The sequence below is a fragment of the Merops nubicus genome, unplaced genomic scaffold, assembly GCF_000691845.1.
Source record: "Merops nubicus isolate BGI_N331 unplaced genomic scaffold, ASM69184v1 scaffold11638, whole genome shotgun sequence".
NCBI classification, from domain to species: Eukaryota; Metazoa; Chordata; class Aves; order Coraciiformes; family Meropidae; genus Merops; species Merops nubicus.
The window spans coordinates 1-20,287 of NW_008625154.1; the positions used below are offsets into that span (position 1 = coordinate 1).

At 39.1% G+C, this 20,287-nt stretch overlaps 1 protein-coding gene across 1 annotated transcript in view; it reads left to right on the top strand.

Moving 5' to 3' along the window:
- Positions 1–3,470: 3,470 nt before the first annotated feature.
- Positions 3,471–20,287, top strand: part of FAM185A (family with sequence similarity 185, member A) — a gene marked incomplete at its 5' end in the record, with an annotated part of 28,925 nt that continues 12,108 nt past the window's right edge. The window contains 3 exons of the mRNA XM_008945584.1: positions 3,471–3,609; positions 12,344–12,385; positions 20,086–20,181. Coding sequence (XP_008943832.1) covers positions 3,471–3,609; positions 12,344–12,385; positions 20,086–20,181 — 277 coding nt within the window. The remainder of the gene's footprint in view (positions 3,610–12,343; positions 12,386–20,085; positions 20,182–20,287) is intronic.

Consider the following 20,287-nt stretch of genomic DNA (forward strand, 5'->3'; position numbering starts at 1 on the left):
CAATGGCATCCTGGCCTGAATCAGAAACACTGTGACCAGCAGGAGTAGGGAGATGATTGTGCCACTGGACTTGGCACTCATGAGACCACACCTCAAGTATTGTGTCCAGTTTTGGGCACCACAGGATGGTGGATGCCCAGAGAAGGGCAATGAGGCTGGGGAGAGGGCTGGGAAACATGCCTTGTGAGAACAGGCTGAAGGAATTTGGGTTGTTTAGTCTGGAGAAGAGGAGGCTGAGGGGAGACCTTATTGCTCTCTACATGTACCTAAGAGGAGGTTGTAGTGAGGTTGGTGTTGGTCTCTTCTCCCAAATTATTGATGATAGGATGAGAGGAAATGGCCTCAAGTTGTGCCAGGGAAGGTTTCCATTGGATACTAGGAAGAATTTCTTAACTGAGAGAGTGGTTAGGCACTGGAATGGGCTGCCCAGGGAGGTGGTGGAGTCATCCCTAGAGTTGTTCAAAACATGAGTAGATGTATCACTTGAGGCTATGGTCTAGTGGTTAGTGAAGTGTTGGGAGGAAGGTTGGATTTGATGATTCTAGAGTTCCTTTCCAACCATAGTGATTCTATGTTTCCTCCATCAGTTGTAGTCATCAATATGTAACTAAGGCACTGTCAGTATTTCGGGTCTCTGTCTGTACCGCCTGTTGTGGGCCGAGTTACGTCCTTTGTGAGATCATTGGGGGTGGCGTCAATTATGTACCAGCTGGTTGAATTATTTGTACCCCGGCAGTCATTCATGTCACGATGTTTTTGCTTACAATACAGTCTGCTTATTGGTTTCTCTTCCTGCTGGTTGTGTCGTTCCTGTTAGGCCTAGTCACTGGCAGAACACTAGCAGATTCAGTACTTCTTTTTATCATGTGGTGGGACAACTTCTTATTGCTGTGCATTTTTAAGAAAGATAGTTGAGGCTGGTAAATAAGATGAGTTGGTCTGTGAGCTTGTTTAGAATAAAACAGAAGACATGACCCTATGAGAACAGACTGAGAGAGTTGGGGTGTTCAGTCTGGAGAAGAGAAGGCTCCGAGGTGACCTTATTGTGGCCTTCCAGTATCTTAGGGGGGCCTACAAGAAAGCTGGGGAGGGACTTTTTAGGATGTCGGGTAGTGATAGGACTAGGGGGAATGGAGCAAAACTAGAAGTAGGTAGATACAGATTAGACATTAGGAAGAAGTTCTTCACCATGAGGGTGTTGAGACACTGGAACAGGTTGCCCAGGGAGGTGGTGGAAGCCCCATCCCTGGAAGTTTTTAAGGCTGGGCTGCATGGAGCTCTGAGCAACCTGATGTAGTGGGAGATGTCCCTGCCTATGGCAGAGGGGTTGGAACTAGGTGATCTTTCAGGTCTCTTTCAACCCTGACAATTCTATGGTTCTGTAAAGCACTTTATAATATTTAGAGAAGGTAAATATCTAAGCAAAGTTAAAACTTGCATGCCATAGTAACAGATGTAGCTATTGGGAGCTTTCCTTTTCTCGTTCAGCAATACCACAAGGCAGCCAGTTTGCACCCAAGCTATGCAGATATTTTTGTTTTATTCCACACACATGACCTCCCCCTCCAGCCCTTTAAAGTGTCCCTTTCTCTATTTTCATTGTGCTGATAGCAGTGATGGCCCTTCTAAAATTGAAAAGGTTCTTTGTGAGTCATTTACCTCTCTTCAGAACAGGTTTAGTTCCTAGAGGCTAAAATGACAGTGGCTTTTCTTTCACCTCTTGCTTTGGCCACATGCTGCAGCAGGTTTACACTTTGCCATCCTGGCTAAGGGAGCAGTGGAGTGCTCTGTGGGAAACTGTGCTCTGTGTTCCTAGGACAGATGCAGTGTAAACTTACGTTTGTTAAGATCTTTGCTTCTTATGAGTTTTGTTAGAAGTACTGAAAGATTGAAAAGCTGAATTGCTGTTGCTTTCAGTGATGAAAAATTATGGTTTAGTATCTTTTTTTTTTTTTTTTACTGTTGATGCTTAGGTCCTGTAGCATAGTTCTGAGCAGCAGCACTTGCAGAGACTGTAGATAGTGACTATCTCATATCTCTACTTCTAGCACAGCACTTAGATCACCAGATTTTCTTAATGTATCTTGCTACATTCTTGGAGACCTACTTTGCGTTCTATCATCATGTCAAAAGTCTTAGGACAGTAGTCCATTCTGTCATCTTATGATTTAGAGTGTGAAGGTGGCATGAAGCTCAGTAAATATAGATTGATAAGGTCACAGTATAATTTGACTGTTGTACAATCCATACTAAACCAGCCTCTTCAGCTCACTTCTTGGGACACAATACAGCATGGAGTTCATTCAGTACTAGCTCTTTTGTCCAAATACCTCTTACTTCATTCATACCTTATTCTTTATATAATATGACACTGGAATGGTCAACAGACTTATTTTTGTATAATAACTTTTTTCCACAAGATGATAGTCCTAAAATGACAGAGTGGTTTTAAGGATCATTTGCCATAAGGCACAGTTTGATCTAGAAGGCCGTATATCATGTCATATAATTAATAAAGATTTTGTGCAATTCACTTTAAAGTCTGTGTAAGGAAGATGAAAACCAAATTGAGTAGAGGTTAAGTACGAGCTCTCGCATGGTTCCATCATAAATCAAGTTTAACTGAGGAAGGATAGAATTAAATTCATATGGTAGTTGCACAAGCAATGTGATTTGTTCTGTTTTATTCAAATAGGTGTAGTTTATGCCATATGACTGGTTACTTGTACACAGATAATCTTGTCTATCACCTTTTATTCCCCAAATCTATCTACAGTGCAGCTTCTCAAATCTTATCCTTCCTCTCAGTTTCTATTGAAAACAGATAGAAATGAAGGTCTTATTCCTCTTTTTTTCACGGCTTTGTATAGATTGTGGCTTAGGTCCAAGAATAGAGGCCTGATTAACCAAGGTAATATGAACAACTATACTGAGAAAAAGCAGCTGTGGCTTTCCTGCAGACCTTCACCAAAGCTATGTCCACAAAGTGAGACAGTTAAAAATCTACATCATGAGCTGTGTGTAATAAAGACAGTAGATGCTTTAGTATGTGGTGGCAAAGAACTGATTACCAACGCTTGAAGTGTCATAGTGCTGTATGAATTTTGTCATTCCTTACTGAAGTTAATCCTTTTTTATTTTATTTTTCAAAAAAAAATGCATTGTTTTTTAAAAATAAATCACGTTTTTCTTTCATTCACTTGTGACTATTTAATTTCTTCACATGTACGATGGTTGTAATAATTCATAGGAATGTTGTAAAGATTTATTAACCTGTTGGTCAGAGCTCTTGGATGAAAAGGTTTTTGTTTTGTCTTGTGTAGCATTTAACTAAACTTGATTCCATTTGATTTGCCTGAACAAATCTGATCGGTTTCTCTTGCCTTTTCTTAGTAGTGTTATTTTCCTCTGCCTTGTCAAACTGTGATGACACACTTTCCATTATGTTTATTGAAGTTTATTTCTCTTAGAGTGTGAATATAGAGAAGCTGCAGGGAACATCCATCAACATATCTACTGAAGATGGGCTGCTGAAAACAAAGTATCTCTATGCGGAATCATCATCTCTGTCTTCAGTATCTGGTGATATTCTGCTCGGAAGTATTCATGGTAAGAAGGAAGTACTGTCACATTGTTGCTGTCACAAATTCAGCTGCTTTGAAGGTATTCATAATGTTTGCAGTAACAAATGGACTAATGCTGTAGAATCATAAAATGGTTTGGGTTAGAAGGGGCCCTAAAGATTATCTAGTCCCCTGCCATGGACAGGGGCACCTGCCACTAGACCAGGTTGCATAAGGCCCCATCCAACCTTGTCTTGAGCATATCCAGGGAGGGAGCATCCACAACTTCCTGGGCAACCTGTTCCAGTGGTTCACAACCCTCATAGTGAACAATTCATTCCTTACATCTAATCTAAATTTACTCTCTTACAGTTCGAACCCATTACCCCTTGTCCTATCACTACAAGCCCTTGTAAAGAGTCCCTCCCTAGCTTTCTTGTAGGCCCCTGTCAGAATCATAGAATGGTTTGGGTTGAAAAGGACCTTAAAGATCATCTAGTTCCAACCCCACTGCCAAGGGCAGGGATGTCTGCCCCTAGACAAGGTTGCTCAAAGTGCCATCCAGCCTGGCTTTGAACACTTCCAGGGATGGAACTTCTCTGGACAATCTATTCCTGTATCTCATCAGCCTCACAGTTAAGAATTTTGTCCTAATATCTACTCTGAATCTATGCTCTTTCAGTTTGAAACCATTACCCCTTGTCCTATCACTACACTCCCTGATAGAGTGCCTCGCCACCTTTCCCTTTTCGAGTACTCGAATGATCTTATAAGGTCTCCCTGGAGCCTTCTATTCTCCAGGCCATACAACCTCAGCTCTCTCAGCCTGTCCTTATAGGGGAGGTGCTCCAGTCCCCTGATGATCTTCGTGGCCTCCTCTGGACCCACTCCAATGGGTCCATATTTGTCTTACACTGGGGACCCCAGTGCTGAACATAGTACTCTCATAGGGATCTCATGAGAGCAGAGTAGAGCAGCAGAATCACCTCTGTTGACCTTCTGGCCACACTGCTTTTGGTGCAGCCAAAGGATGCTTTCTGGGCTATGAGCATGCACTGCTGGTGCATTTTTTTTTTTCACCTACCAACACCCCCAAGTCATCCTCCACAGTGCTGTTCCCAATCCACTCATCACCCAGTGTGTATTTGTGCTTGGAAGACTAGTAATGGGGTGCAGACAAGTGAAATTAAATGATAAATCAGAATTCATGAGGGGCAGGCAGCCAAGGATTTGGGAATGAAACAGAAGGATGGAACAGGCATGGGAAGAACAAGCCATCCTGAAAAAAAGGAGGAGAAAAATGATCTGAGAGACAAATGAAAAACTCGGTGCTCAGGAAAACATTACCAAAATAGAGAAAAGTAAAATCACAAGCCAACCCCGTTTTAAATCACTTTATTAATCTCCTGAGCCTGAAAATGTCACATTCTGATATATTTCCCAATCCATGCACTGTTTGCTCCCTTGTAACAGCTGCAGAGCTGCTTCTGTGGTACATTACTTCAAACAGTGAGCCATAATATTAAAGCTAATCAATTTGGATACAGAAAGGCTACAAGAAGGTCTCCCTGGAGCCTTCTCTTCTCCATTTTGAACAACTGCAACTCTCTCAGCCTGTCCTTGTAGGGAGAGGTGTTCTAGCCCTCCAGTTGTCTTTGTGGCCTGCCTCTGGACCCATTTCAACAGGTCCATCCCATTCTTCTGCTGGGGGCTCAGGAGCTGGATGTGATACTCTGGGGGAGTCTCACCAGAGCAGGGTAGAGGGGTAGAATCAGGTCCCTCAGCCTGCTGACCAAGCTTCTCTTGATGCAGCCCAGGATACAGTTGGTTTTCTGGGATGCAGTCGCACCTTACTGGCTCATGTTGAACTTCTCATCAACCAGCACTCCCAAGTCTTTCTCCTCAGGTCTGCTCCCAATCCATTCTCTACCCAGCCTGTATTTGTGTTATAGACTGTCACTAAATCAATAGTGCACAGTATATGAACCAAACGCTTCTGTGTTTGTTAAAGACTAAATTGATGAGAATTAACTTGCCAAATAGCATACTGTATTTATTTTTTAAAACAGTTTTATAAGTACACTTGTGAAATAGCAAAAAGTGTATATTCACAGAATTCACAGGGGTTGGAAGGGACCACAAAGATCATCTAGTCCAGCCCCCCTGCCAGAGCAGGACCACCTACAATAGATTGCACAGGAGTGTGTCCAGGTGGGTTTTGAATGTCTCCAAAGAAGGAGGCTCCACAACCCCCCTGGGCAGCCTGTTCCAGGGCTCTGTCACCTTCACCAGGAAAAAGTTTTTTGTAATATTTTTATGGAACCTCCTATGTTCCAACTTGTACCCATTGCCCCTTGTTCTGTTATTGGACATCACTGAAAAGAGCCTGGCTCCATCCTCCTGACACTTTCCCTTGACATATTTATAGACATTTATGAGGTCACCCCTCAGCCTCCTCTTCTCCAGGCTAAAGAGACCAAGCTCCTCCAGCCTTTCCTCATAAGGGAGATGTTCCACTCCCTTAATCATCTTGGTGGCTCTGCGCTGGACTCTCTCAAGCAGTTCCCTGTCTCTCTTGAGCTGAGGGGCCCAGAGGTGAACACAATACTCCAGATGTGGCTTCACCAGGGCAAAGTATAGGGGCAGGAGGACCTCTGTTGACCTATTTGCTACTCCCCTTATAATACACCCCAGGATGCCATTGGCCGCCTTGGCCATGAGGGCACACTGCTGGCTCATGGTCATCCTGCTGTCCAATAGAACCCCCAGGTCCCTTTCTCCTACACTGCTCTCCAGCAGGGCAGTCCCCACCCTGTACTGGTACATGGTGTTTCTCTTTCCCAAGTGTGGAACTCGACACTTGCCCTTGTTGAACTTCATTAGATTTCTCCCCGCCCAGCTCTCCAGCCTGTCCAGGTCTCTCTGAATGGCAGCACAGCCTTCTGGTGTGTCAGCCACTCCTCCCAGTTTTGTGTCATCAGCAAACTTGCTGGCAGCACTCTCTAATCCCTCATCCAGGTCATTGATGAATATATTGAAAAGCACCTGCCCCAGCACTGACCCCTGACCCCTGAGGGACCCCACTAGACACAGACTTCCGACTAGACTCTGCCCCATTGACTACGACTCTGACTTCTTCCCTTCAACCAGTTGACAGCCCACCTCACTACTTGGTCATCCAGACCACACTTCCTCAGTTTACCTATGAGGATGCTGTGGGAGATGGTGTCAGATGCCTTGCTGAAATCCAGATAGACCACATCCACTGCATGGCCACCATCCATCCACCTGGTGATGTCTTCATAAAAGGCTGTCAGGTTGGTCAAACATGACTTCCCCTTGGCAAAGCCATGCTGACCGCACCTAATAACCTTCTTATCCTTGATATGCCTAGAAACAACACCAAGGATAAGTTGTTCCGTCACCTTTCCAGGGTTGGGGGTGAGGCTGACTGGTCTGTAGTTACCTGTATCTTCCTTCCTGCTCTTCTTATAGACTGGAGTGACATTTGCTTTCCTCCAGTCTTCAGGCACCTCACCTGTTCCCCACGACTTACCAAAGGTGATGGAGAGTGGCCTAGCAATGACTTTGCCAGCTCCCTCAGCACCCGCAGGTGCATATATTACAGGAAGAAAACCTTGCTCGTGCTAATTCAGCAGTGAAAATTATATTTAAAGTAGTAGAGGCTTCTCATCTCCTCTCTCCATCCTTTATTTCCTTCACAGGAGAAGTAACTCTTATAGCATCTGCTAAGAACTATGGTAGAACTCAGCTGTGTTTACAAGTTTTTAGCAGAAGTAGTTGTGTGTGCTGGCACCCTGTACTAATAGGATGTTAACAGTGTTTGTTCTTTGACTGGAGGGGAAACAGGTGTCTAATTCATCCACCCTTTAATGTCCTTCACATAGACTTAAAATTGATTGACTTGAATGTCTTTTATATGAACAGCAGTGAGGGTTGTAATCTGGTGTGGTTTTCTAATTTAACAAAATTCCCACTGAATTTTTACTGTGCTGTAATGCATTATGGTGATTTGACATTAAGTAAAGCTATCTGGAGCATGTACAGAGTGCAAATTAGGTCAGTCAGAGGTCCAGTTTTCTAGCTATATGCTTTGTAAACAACTTACTGCAATTTCTTAGCTTTTTTATGTTGTCATCTTGCTTGAGAAATTACTCTTGTTTCTTCTCTAAAGGTGAAACTCCTTTGCCAATTATGGTAAATTTAAGAATAGTTTCTCAACCTGTTAGGTGAAGTTTACTTCATGCATAAGCTGTAATAAGATATTTTTAGTTCTTGTTGCTGTATTTTTCTAACAGGTAGATGGTATTGTTACTAGTACTTCTATCTGATAAGCTGGTTTGTTCTGCTTTGTTTTTTTCTAGCTTCAAACCGATACAATGAAACTGTAGAATGATCAGTTTGTGAGCGCGCTCATCCCACATCCAAAAGTTTATTTTTGTTTCCTTGGTACAAAAATGAAATTACAACTGGTGTAGTTAGTGACTTACTTCCTTAGTAATGCATTGCTGTAATTTAGCTGAAGAACGATGTGAAACAAATAGAATTGTATCCAAATGATACAGACATCTCTTACGTTACTTCAGGATTATTTTCATGAGTTCTCTGCTAAATGGGTCTGGAACACCTAATGTTATTTTAGCTGTTCCCTCTAAAAACAATTGCATATTAACACTTGCTTGGTACTTCTATATTTTCAGAAAAATATTTTCTTCAAAACTTCCTGTTCTTCAGTCATGTTTAGTAGCAAGAGCAAATACTTCTAAAGTTATTAGATTGAGTATATGTATACACACGCAAAACCACATATATATTAGCAGCAAAGATAAACTATTATAGTTTTGTTAGAAAAATATTAATCACTTTAACTTCAATTTTAGGAGTAGCTTTGTTTATAAACACTTGGACAGATTGTTTCATGGGCAGTTAAGCCCACTATTTCCTTGTAGCTGACAGTATGTTGATGTTAGAGTTGGCATGAAATCAGCACATCTGAGCATATAACTGAGACTTCATTGCTTTTGACTGAGAACTTTGAAGTCACATGACACAAACTTTACAAACCTGCCTGAGACACATTTTGGAGTTGAATCTCAGGCTGTACAATTCCAGTGCTGTCAGTGACCAAGCTTTCTTAATTGCTCTTTTGCATGTGTCATACTCCTACAGCAAATGAATAATGCATTATTTTGAAGAAATTGGTTTTGAGTCCTTTTTATCAGCTTCTGTAACAGGCATTAGAGATGTCAGGTGCCATTGAGCTTTTGTGCTGATGCTTGAAAAACAAAACAGCAACAGCTCTGAGATTGAGAAATGCACTCTTTATCCATGGACAGCAATGCTATAGTGAAACTTCTCTATGAAAGAGCACAGAGGAGAAAAAAGAAACCCCTCTGTGCAACTGTGCCAAAGTCTTGGGTTGATTTGCATTGGTTATTAATTTATTTTATCTACAAAATAGTTTAAGTTGAAAAGGAATTTGACATCTAGTCCAAACTGATACTTAAAGTGGCCTCAATTAGAGCAAACTTGCTCATGGCCTTGTCTGGTTGAGCTTTGAATATTCTCAAGGACAGAGATTGCATGACCTTTCTGGGTGACTTGTTCCAGTCCTCAGTGATCCTTCTCGTGGGAAAAATTTTTTTCTTTTTAATCATTTCCGTTATGGCAACTTGTAACTATTATCCTTTCTTGCTGTGTCACCCTGAGGAGCGTGTCTCACTTCTCTATACCCTCCCATTAGGTAGCTGAAGACCACAAGATTCCTTCTTGGCCTTCTCTTCTTAAAGCTAAGCAAACACATCTCTCTGAATAGTGTGCTCTGGGCCCCTAATCTTCTCAATACCCTACTCTGGCCTCTGTCAGTGTCTTTCTTGAGTGGGAAACCGAAAATTTGACACAGTATTCCATATGCAGCCTCACAAGATGATTTTACCCGCTTGCTGTGTTCTTAATCATATGTATGATTAGCTCAGTATGCAGTTGACCTTCTTTACTGTCTCATACTGAAGCTGGTGTCCATCAAGATGCCCGCAAAGATCCTTTGCAGACAGCACTCAGGTTTTACTGCTTTACAGTGTTGATTTGTCTCATGTGCAGGACTTTATATTTGCTTTTGACTTTTTCTTCTGTCATAGTCTAGTGACTATTTCATTATGTGAAAGAATTGTGTTGGAAAATATAGTTATTGAAGTTACTTTAAATGTTTGCGCAGTAACTCATATATGGGAAAAGGTAAATGTATAGCTGCCTTATTTTGCCAGTGGCCTGAATAAGACAAAGTAGAAAATCTGCTATGTTTCTAAGGTAGTATCGTACAATGCTTGAGCTTGGCACTCTGTAATCCCTTCTGAAAATAATTTGATCTACCAAAGTGTGTTCCATAAATTTCAGTTGTGTTTCTAGATTTCACTGTATATAAAGTGGGACTGTAGAAAAAAATGTTATTTTTATTCCCTTTTAGATGTGTCTCTACTTTAGTCTGATACAAACGTATAATGCAAAGTCAAAGCAGTCTAAAGATCCATGGTAGTTTATTTGCTTTTTTTGTGCATCAGAATAACCCTGTTACCTTGCAAGCCTTCAAAACAAATTGAAGGAATGGAAATAATGCAGTGCAAAGTGATGCCTTTATTTATATCCCAAAAGCCATCTTTTTTCCCCTGGTCCTATACTGATCCTGACTTGCAATACAGTAGTTAGAAGTTTTACTGTTCATGAAGAAGCAAAGCTTGTGCATGACAGAAAAGATAACTATTTCTTCAAAAGCAGTAAAAGAGACACTAAGCCACTGCCATCAGTACCCTGTTAGAACTGTTGTATCTTGAACTTTATAGTGTTGCACTACAGCAATGAAGTCAGTTGCATGTTAGAATCAGACTAGGAATTACCTCTAATCACATCTTTCTCCCTTTGCCATTGGTGCACCCAAAAAATACTTGGCCATCTTAAAAATTAAGTGTTGACCTTCATGGAACAACGATGACTGAAAGTGCACTTCGTGCACTCTCTGTGGATGATGCAGGTCATGACACAGCAGGACATTAGTATCTGCTTTAAAGGCTACTTTTGTTCTACCTGAATGTTTGAAGGGAGCCTATAGCACTAATATGTTTACAGTATACCAGATAGGACTGATCTTGTATAATAGAAGTTTTTGCTTAATAGGAGTTTGATTTCTACGTGTTTAATATTTTTCAAGGGCCTGATTGTCAAAACAAAACAGAAAAAAAAAAAAAAACACACACACACATCAAAAAAAAAAAATGGAGAACAAAGAACAGAGGAACAAATCCACAAGTCCCAGGGGCCATATTCAGACAGAGCACAATCTTGCTTCAGCTCCATGGGAGCTGCTAGCTGTCAAAACCCTAGGCCTTTTTGTAGTTTGTACAAAAATAGTCATGATAAAATGAGGAAAAGGGTGGGATAATTATAGTATGCCTTCTAAAACCAGCAAATTGTAAAGCCAGACATCTTTCACATTCATTAAAATATGGTTTTGTTTCAACTCTGATTTTCAGAGCCCCTGAGTATTTTGTACAGCATGTACTTGAAATGATGAATTAAAGACTGTTAATGATAGGCTCCTTTTCTAGCTTTGAGCCCGCAGGCCGCTAAGAAAAACACTACAGGTCATAGACAGTGGAATCCATTCTACCCTAATGACTGTTTACTACTCTGTAATTGCAGAAGATGGGAGCAGGGCTTGATTTGTACAAATTTTCAAGTCCTCTTCCAAAAAAATCTGAAAATTGTTGTATTACTAAATTGGACTAAATTACTGTAATCAACCTTATCTTTCAATCCGTTATCCTCCTGGGAGGATTAGAAATGACATGTTGTGGTTTAGTTTTTTTAATTTAAAGCAGTTTTTTGTGAGGCAATTATACATGTGTAGCATACACGGAACTATGGAAGTTGCTACCAACGTTGTTAGACTGCTGGTGTTATAGATGGCTTTTCTGCTATGAACTGTCTGTCCTTCTTCCAGATTCTCTTGATGCCATAGAGAAGGGGTTAGAACATGTATTTTGAGATTTTTAGGACTAAAACACCAGTGCCTGTTCAAAGTAACATAAGTTCAGTAGGAGACCACTCAACACTTTATGCCTTATGTATTCTTTTGTTTCATGTTCTGTGCTTTGTCCAACACACTTGGATCTCACTAAAGTCTATGAAAAGCATTGAAAAAGGGTGGTTGTGCACCTAAGAAAGTTTAGAGGGAGCAGGTAATGTTCAGTGCGTACAGGAAAGTAACCTTTGAGGATAAATGAAAAAAATTCCAGTGGGAGGGTGGACATGTATGTGTGTAAAAGAAGAAAATAGAAACTGTTTGGTAGTCATCCTATTAACCTGCTTAAATCATCCATAGTACTGTTGCACACATTAGAACAAATTTTTAAAAATTGACCCCAAATTAATTTAGAAAATATTGTGCCTTTGCCTCACAACGCCTCTCCACTTTTCTCTCCCTCATATCCAGTCTATGCATTTAAGCTTTGCTCAGTGTTTTTCTTGTCTGGAATCACTTCTTTGTTACCCACATGTTGATTTTTTTGTTTGTAAAGCAGTAATATTCAAACAGTATAGCTGGTTTGTGCTATTTTGCTTTTATACATAAATCGGATTTGCTGCTGCAACTATAACACCCTTGTACAGGATCACATTGCTTTAGTCTTTGTCATGATTTCAGAAAGCAGTTAAATAATGCACTTTTAACATTTTTTTTTTTTTTTCCTCTTTTCTTTTTCTAATAGGTAACACCAGCCTTCAGACCAAAACAGGGAGCATCACAGTAGGTAGGTTCTACCTTCTCTCTGAGATCTCTTTCACTCTTGCCTTCTCTGTTCTAAAAGCTAAATATTCACAGAGGAACTAAAGAGGAGGTGGTTCCTCACAGGTGTTTCTGCCCTCGGTTCTTTCCAGCAGTAGCACCGATAGCTGTGTAGCTGGTGGACATCCCTTCCAAACCTGACTGTCAGCCTTTTGCAGCTGAGCAAGGCACACTGTCTAGCTTTTGATACCACAGTACCTGTCAGGCTCTGCCAAAGTTAGGCTGAGCCTAGGTGTGTCATCTTTTAGGTTAAGATGGGGTAAAAGGGCACAAGAAAACACCAAGTGTGCATCAAATGCAACCATTTTGCTTCTAACCCAGTTCTTGATCTTACAGTTGACAGTTGATGTCAATGATTAGCTATTTTTAATTTGATGTTTAAATCACAAAGCATTGCTCGTTGATGTTTTACGTGTTGGGGAGAAGGCCTGTAATATTTCAAACAGTGTTTCCAAACTATTACACTAATCATTGCTTTCCCTTCAGAAATAAAAGCAGCTCATAATTTTTTTTCAGGAACTTGAGCTTTTATGCAACAGGATAACTCAGAGTTACCAATTACAATGTACATTATATCAGTTGCATTATTCTGGGGCCTTTTCATTGACCATTTTATGGTACGTGAACACAAAAGTGAGAAACTCAAATTCCAACTATTTCTATGGCAGAAAATTTGAAGTAACAGAATCATAGACAAGGCTCAGCATCTCTTGAATGTACATAGAAGGATTTCCTCTGTAATATAAATATTTCCTATGTAAATAAACTTGGTTACAGGCCCAAAGACTAATGGTAGTAACCATAGTCACTCACTAAGCATTATTCAGGGGCGAGCTGTACTGGTACAACTCTTCTTATGTTTCTATGTTATCTCTATTAACATCCCTGGAAAATGAATGCAATGCACACTCTTATGAGTTAATCATTAAACCACAGAATTAAATTAAGCTCGTTAGTCCATTTTTCCTTCTGTTAAATAAACACTCTTCATATTCTATGAGTTTAAGTAAAGCTTTCTTAACATAGGAGGTAGCTTTTTTTTTTCCATCAACTGATGATGATGTTCCTTAATTAATCAGGTTCAGCTTAAAAGTTAAGACACATCTTACAGTTGAATAAACTTTGTTTTTCATATTTCAATTCTGAAAGCACTATTTAGACTCAATCTGAAGATAAGTAAACATCTTTTAGATTTTTATGGGTATTCCAAAGGCAAGTAACTTTTAAGATCCACTAGTTCAACTATAAAAGCTTGAGAAAGAAAATGTAAAATTCTAAGTGAAAGGTTTTTGTGCATTACAAGTTTACATCACAAGATAGTTCATTGGCTTGCCATAGACCTGACAGGGATTTGCTGGTAGAAATGGGAAGAACAACTCGGTTCTTCCAACATCCCTGGCTGGATTTTCATAGGGATGTAGTTAGTTATTTCATTGGAGGTAAAATTTTATCAGTTAACTGGAAAAATGCACTCATCTCTAGATTTTGGGGATGTAACCTTAGCTTTTGAGAGATTTATTTACAAGTGAAACTAAAATATAGTTGAGAGTGCTGGATTGTTTTTCAAAATATTTTGGGGCAAATATAAGTGACTGTGTTGACAGTTTCATGTATAATTCTGTATTGCAATAGGAAATAAATGCTGTTGTCTCTCAACTCTTTAATTTTTGGCTTTTTAAATTATTTATAGAATAGTGGGGTTTTGGTATTTGTGTAAATCTGTTTTTATTTTTTGAAGACTATACAAAATTCACTCTGATTTTAAACATCTGGCATATGACAGTGTTTTACACTGACATTGTTAAAATATGAAAGTAGGGATTGGTCAGGTTTTTTTTTCTATACTATGAACTTTGTTAGTCACAGACGTTGTTTTGCAACCCTATACTAGAAGCTTTCTACTTTAACAAATGTTCTGTGGGTTTTTAATGGATTTTAATTTAAAACAACCAGTCCTGGTTTTATTTCTAGTTTAAGTTACTACTATAAATTATCATTAGAAACATGAATAATCTTACAAAAAGTATTTTTATTTTTAGAACTAGCTTTAAAAAGATTGGTAAGTTCACAGGAAAACTCGGGTTGGAAGAGACCTCAGGAGGTTGCAGAATCACAGAATGGTAGAGTTTGAAAGTGACTTCTGGAGGTCATCTTGTCCAGACCCCCTGCTCACACATTCTCTAGTCTCCAACCTCCTGTTCAAAGCCACGCCAACTGCAAAGTTGCTCAGGGCTTTAGCCAGTGGTCTTGAAATTCTCCAAGGATGCAGAGACTATACAGCCTCTCTGGGCAGAGTGTTCAACTCCTTCACTCTCCTTAGTGTGAAAAATTTTATATTTTTTTTCCTTTCTGTCCACACTAAAACTCTCTTGTTTCATTTCACATCTGTTGTCTATCTTGCTTTCATCGTGCACCACTCAGAGGAACCTGGCTTTGTTTTCTTAGCAGTTCCTCACCAATACCAGGGCGCTGCTGTCAGGTCCTGAAGGAGTCTGTTCTCCAGGTTGAGCAAGCCCTCATTTCTCAGCCTCTCCTGATGGGGAAAGTGTTCCATGTCCTGACTGTCTTGATGCTTCTCTGCTGAATTCACTCCAGTTTATTGATGTCTCCCTTCTCTTAGGAGCCCTGACACTGGATGCTGTATTCTAGGTGTGGTCTAATAAATGCTGAGCAGAGAGAGAGAGAGAATCCCTTCCTCAATACGCTGGGCATGCTGCAGTTCATACTGCCAGGGATACCCTTGGACATCTTTTCTGCCAGGGCACACTGCTGGGTCATGTTTGGTCCTGCCAGAGTTTCCTTATTTCTCAGTCTTATTGGTATGGTCTGATTATGTGTTTTCTACTCAGCAGCCAAGTCAAATTTTCCCCTAGCAGCTGAAAAAACCCACCTGTTTTCGCTTACAGGATTACTTATGCTTAACCTAATTATGCATTGAAGACATTAATTTTCTTTGTTTGATATAGTCAGAAATGATAAAGCTTATGCTGATGTTTGCTCCCCTCTGAAACAAAACCAACTTTAACCGGATCATGGGCCACAGGGACTTGTTCTGGAAAGGAAAACTGCATATTAAGTTCCAACAGACTTTTTTTTTTTTTTTTTCCAAATATTTCTGTGCCAGTTTGCCTTATTTTGCTAAGTTTATTCAGTAACCTATGCTAGATGACCTAAAGGCTTCAGTGGCTTGCTGTGTGATGAGAGAGTGTCATCATACAGGAGTTCCCTAGCACTGAGAGAAAACATCAGTGTTTTATTTTAAGAAGGGAATCAATTACAGAAAACAATTATGGTTTTTAAGAGAGTTGTGGATAACTGAAAAATAAAGCAATAAGCAACTTGGCTTATTTAGAAGTAATGCTGAATCTGTGAGTTTTCTGTAGAGGATTCAGTTTTTAATATGTGATCTAGGGAATTTTTGATCTAAAAACCCCATTTCTGAACCCCATTAAAGGCATCTCCTGTACTTCTTAAAGTACAGCTCATAAGTACTTTTAAAAAAAAAAAAGTTATCCATGTACATACTTGTCCCTTAAGGATTATTTCTATTGATCTAGCCTTTGTCATCTGCTTGAAGTATGTGAATATCCTGTCTCTCATTTTAAGTGTCCTTCATCTTCCACCTTGTATCTCAGAGCTTGACCTTCGGTGTTCTACCAGTGACAGACCTGTAATTTTTTTCCTCGTTGTTCCCATGTTTTCTTCCACACCATTCTGTACTAAGGGTGCTGCTTTCCAGGCAGATTGGAATCAGCTGCTTTTCTCTGTCCCTCAGGTGTAAGGTTGTGAAAAACAAGTTCAACAAAAAAAAAAAAACAGCCAACCAGACTCCATTACTTGGTTTTATTGTCACTGTTTCCATATTCCTCTTCCCTCTTTTTGTGTCCTTTCAAATGTAGATTACATGGCATTCCAAACAGAGCTTATGTCCTGAAGAAACTGCTTCCAAGAACTGGAGCATAAAGTAGTAGTAGTGGTAGCTGCTGCCTGAGAACAATAGGGTTTTTCCTTGCAGCTTAAAAGAATAAACGTTTTAGCTTCTGTATGTGTTCTATTAGCAATAAACAGTTTTATATCCTATGTTTTATAGCATCTCATATTATGGCACTGAAGATTCTGGGTGTCATTACAGTAGTTCTTAAGTTTATATTGTACTTGGAGCAATATTCGGTGTTTTTTTTCAGCTCCTCATAAGATACATATTTCATACATGTAGAATGTATAGTTTGCTACAGTTGTCCATACCTACTAGTTTTTAGGAGAAAAATGGAGTACACCACCCCTTTCACCCACAAATGGGTACTTCTGTTCCAATACAGAGCTAACCAGTCTACATTCCAGACAGTAGAAATATAACTAGACATCCAAGTATGATCCAATTCTAATAACTTTTAAGAGGCACTATTTTTTCTACAGATGCAGCATCTGAAAGTCTTTCATAAGATGCCACAAATAGAAAAATAATTTTTTTTTTTTTTTTGAAAAATGGTTTTGTTCCCTCAGTAGTTTGGGTGCACCAAAAGCTCTTGATAACTGGATCCAAAACAATATTTTACATCTCCTTAAGTACTCTTGCTATTACTTAATATACATTAGGTACATTCTAAAAAATGCATCATCCTATAAATATCAGGTTTCTTCATTATGTTTCCAAAATGTTTCCCATTTTGGCCAAAGTTAATCTACATAAATTTGGCTAATGAAAATTTCATTTCCATGGATTTAAATCAAGAGAACAAAACTGGAAGTCTGAATCTAGCCTTACGTATTCATCCTTGGAGGGAGCAGCTATGATACAAAAGAACTGCCATGCATATTAAAATGCAGGTATGTATTTAGTGTTACAGGATAGTGTTTGTTTATTAAATCTGTAATGCAAAACCCAAAGTGTTTTTCCTGTTGGGATAAAATACCATTGCCAACTTAAATCACTCTGTAGTTTGAGTGTTTTTGCTTGAGTTGGTCATCATTCTCCTTACAGCTATTGATATTAAGGCTAACATTCTCATACTACTCCTTTACTAGTGTTACGACATATGAATTTTGAAACTGTGAAAATGAAATCCTGTTGTTAAGGGAAGGCTGTTATTTTTTTTTTTTATCTGTAGTAAAAAGTGTGTTTTAAAGCACTTGGCATAGAAAAGAAAACATAATGTTCAATGAATGTGTCTAGACTCAACAACTGAATGGTTGAGGTTGGAATGGACCTCTGGAAGTCATCTGGTCCAAACCCTCTGCTCATTTCTTTTGATGCAGCCCAGGATTCAGTTGGCTTTCTTGGCTGCACTCACACCTTGTTGTCTCATGCTGAGCTTTTCATCAACCAGCACACCCAAGTCTTTCTCCTCAGGACTGCTCTCAATCCACAGTCTGCCCAGCCTGTATTTGTGCTTGGTACTTTGCTGTAGTTTCTTCTGCTGTATGAAACTTTCTATTCAGTGGCATACTCTGGGAGTCAAAATCTGGCAAGTCATCTTCCTAAAACAGCATTCTCCAATGGAAAAGTGTTGCACTTTCCCTCAAGATTGTTCTTCGTTTTGTGTCTTTAACTTTACAGGTAGATCTGTGCATTGATGAGCCTGTGCCTACTACCCTCTTCCTGCATCCTTTTTTCGTGTTTATGCCTCCTGAAAACAGAATCCAGTCTCTCACAAAAAGAGCTTTTTTTAACATATATTAATTGAAAGTCTAGAAGAACACCTTGTTCAGTCTCACAGTGGGGCTGCTGGATTTGCAAAATGTGTCTCTCCACTGGGTTTGAGGAGTGGGGAGAGGGAAGACTCACTGAATGAACATTGGTCCCTGTAAAATACCTCAGCTGGTGGTGCTGAACAGACTGTTAGGTGTTCTCCCCAGAGAGGATTGCTGTCCTGTCACAGGAGATTCTTCTTTCTTGGTAGTGCAGATAGAGGAAATAATTACATGCTTTGTTTAAGGCGGAAGGGTCTGATGATGGTTGTTTCCTGTGCCTGTTGCCAACAAAATCTGTTCAAGATTATGTGGGGAAACAGGGATTGGCCTGTACTAAATTTGATCAGGAATATCTGCAAAAATAGCTTTAACATGGAAATTTAAAGTTATCACTGCTAAAAATGGTCATTTGATATGAATCAACATTTCTATCTGTTTTAGTGACTTTAACTTTCAAACTTAACTATTATGAATAACCTTTTAAACAGTCACCAATAAAATGTTACATTGTCACTTACATAAGCAAGCCCTTTTTTTCCAGTTCATTAACTTCAATTAATGAAGAATTTTATTTATTTATTTAAAAGAGAACTTTAACATAAAATCTGAGGTGGCAGAAACATTCACATCAAATTCTAGTTATTACTGTTTTCCTGTTAGCTGGATGGTCTCAGTTTCTCAGCTGAGATTGGTTACGTTTATTAAAAATTACTTTCCCCTCCAAAGAAATAAACTTTAGTTGTGGGATAATAATCGCTTTCCATGTTTTTACTGTTGTACATAATAGACTGATCTTTGACATCTGTGCTTATGATCTGGGACTGGAAAAGCTCCAGATGAGTTTTAGAGCTATGGTTGTGTGGCGAGCTTAAGGTATTAATGTTAGACATCCTTGTTATGATTAATCATGTTCATTCTCTCAGTGCTTTTAATTTTTTAAATGGGAAGCTTCACTCAGGTTTGATTTTGTTATTTTAGCTACTTCTGAAAGTTTGACTGTTTCTCTTTGTATGCACATCCAGAAACTAAGAAAAACAGTCTTTATCAATATTTCAGAATTTCTTGCCGTGCTTTCTAGTATTGAAATATCTAAAAAGATATTTTACTGACGTTTTGCTCATGTACATAAGTATTTTTTTTTTTTTAATGCTTGTCTAGAATTGCTTCATAATGTCTTTGCAAATTTTACCAGGTCTGTTCAGTAGCTCAGAAATTAATTCTTTAGGACTTGATTGTAATATTGTGGAAATTTATGTATTTAAAACTGGAATATGTTGCAAGGAATTAAAGACTACCTGTCAAGTATATAATTAAGGCTTCTTAAATGCTTTCTATCTGCAAAAATGTTACTTTTAGAAAGTTCTGTTACCATAAATTTCATCTAATGAGGTATAGAGGGAAATGTAGGCCTTGATATTCCAGGGCAAAGAACAAATGCTGTTTTCCTCGGTGTATTGAAGTGTTATCTCAAACATTTGTTTAAAATTCAGATGTAGTTGACCAGATTTTACAAAGCCTCATACCCAGTTCTGTGTAACAGGATGTCACAATGCACAACTGCTTGTTTGCATGGTGCTGTTTCCTGGGTAAAGTTCTCCTGGTGCAGTGTGAACAAAGGAACCCTTTTGCAAGCCTAAAAAGATCGTAGGATTCAAATTTTGTGCTTCATCTTTGCACAAAGATAAATTCATCCTCGTAGAAAGTGGAGAGTGTTGTTGAGGCCCTTTAGATGCTACCTGTCCAGTAACAACTGCAGGGCTATAGCTGTGGGACCAGTATATGCTACAGTTCTGGACTGGGGAGATAGTTTTGTTCAAAAAACTGTTTTCTAAAAATTAATTTAAGATACTTCTCAGACATAGAAGAATTCACAAAGTTAGTTCAGAACACAGGGAAAGATTCTAGTGAATTTTTATTTTAAAAGAGTGAATGATACACAAGTTTCTCTTTTTTTTTATTTCTTTTGTTTTCCAGATTCCTCAGATGGAAGTCTAAAAGCTTCTACACATCAGGGGACAATAGATGTTTATGTCAGTCAGTTAAGAAAAGTGGATCTGAAAACCCAGAAAGGTTAGCAAACTGAAGCACTTTTTTGGGGCACTTTGTAATGTAAAATTAAAGGGGATAATTTTTTTTTTTTTTTAATTTATCTAGGAAAATATAATTTGTTGGTTAT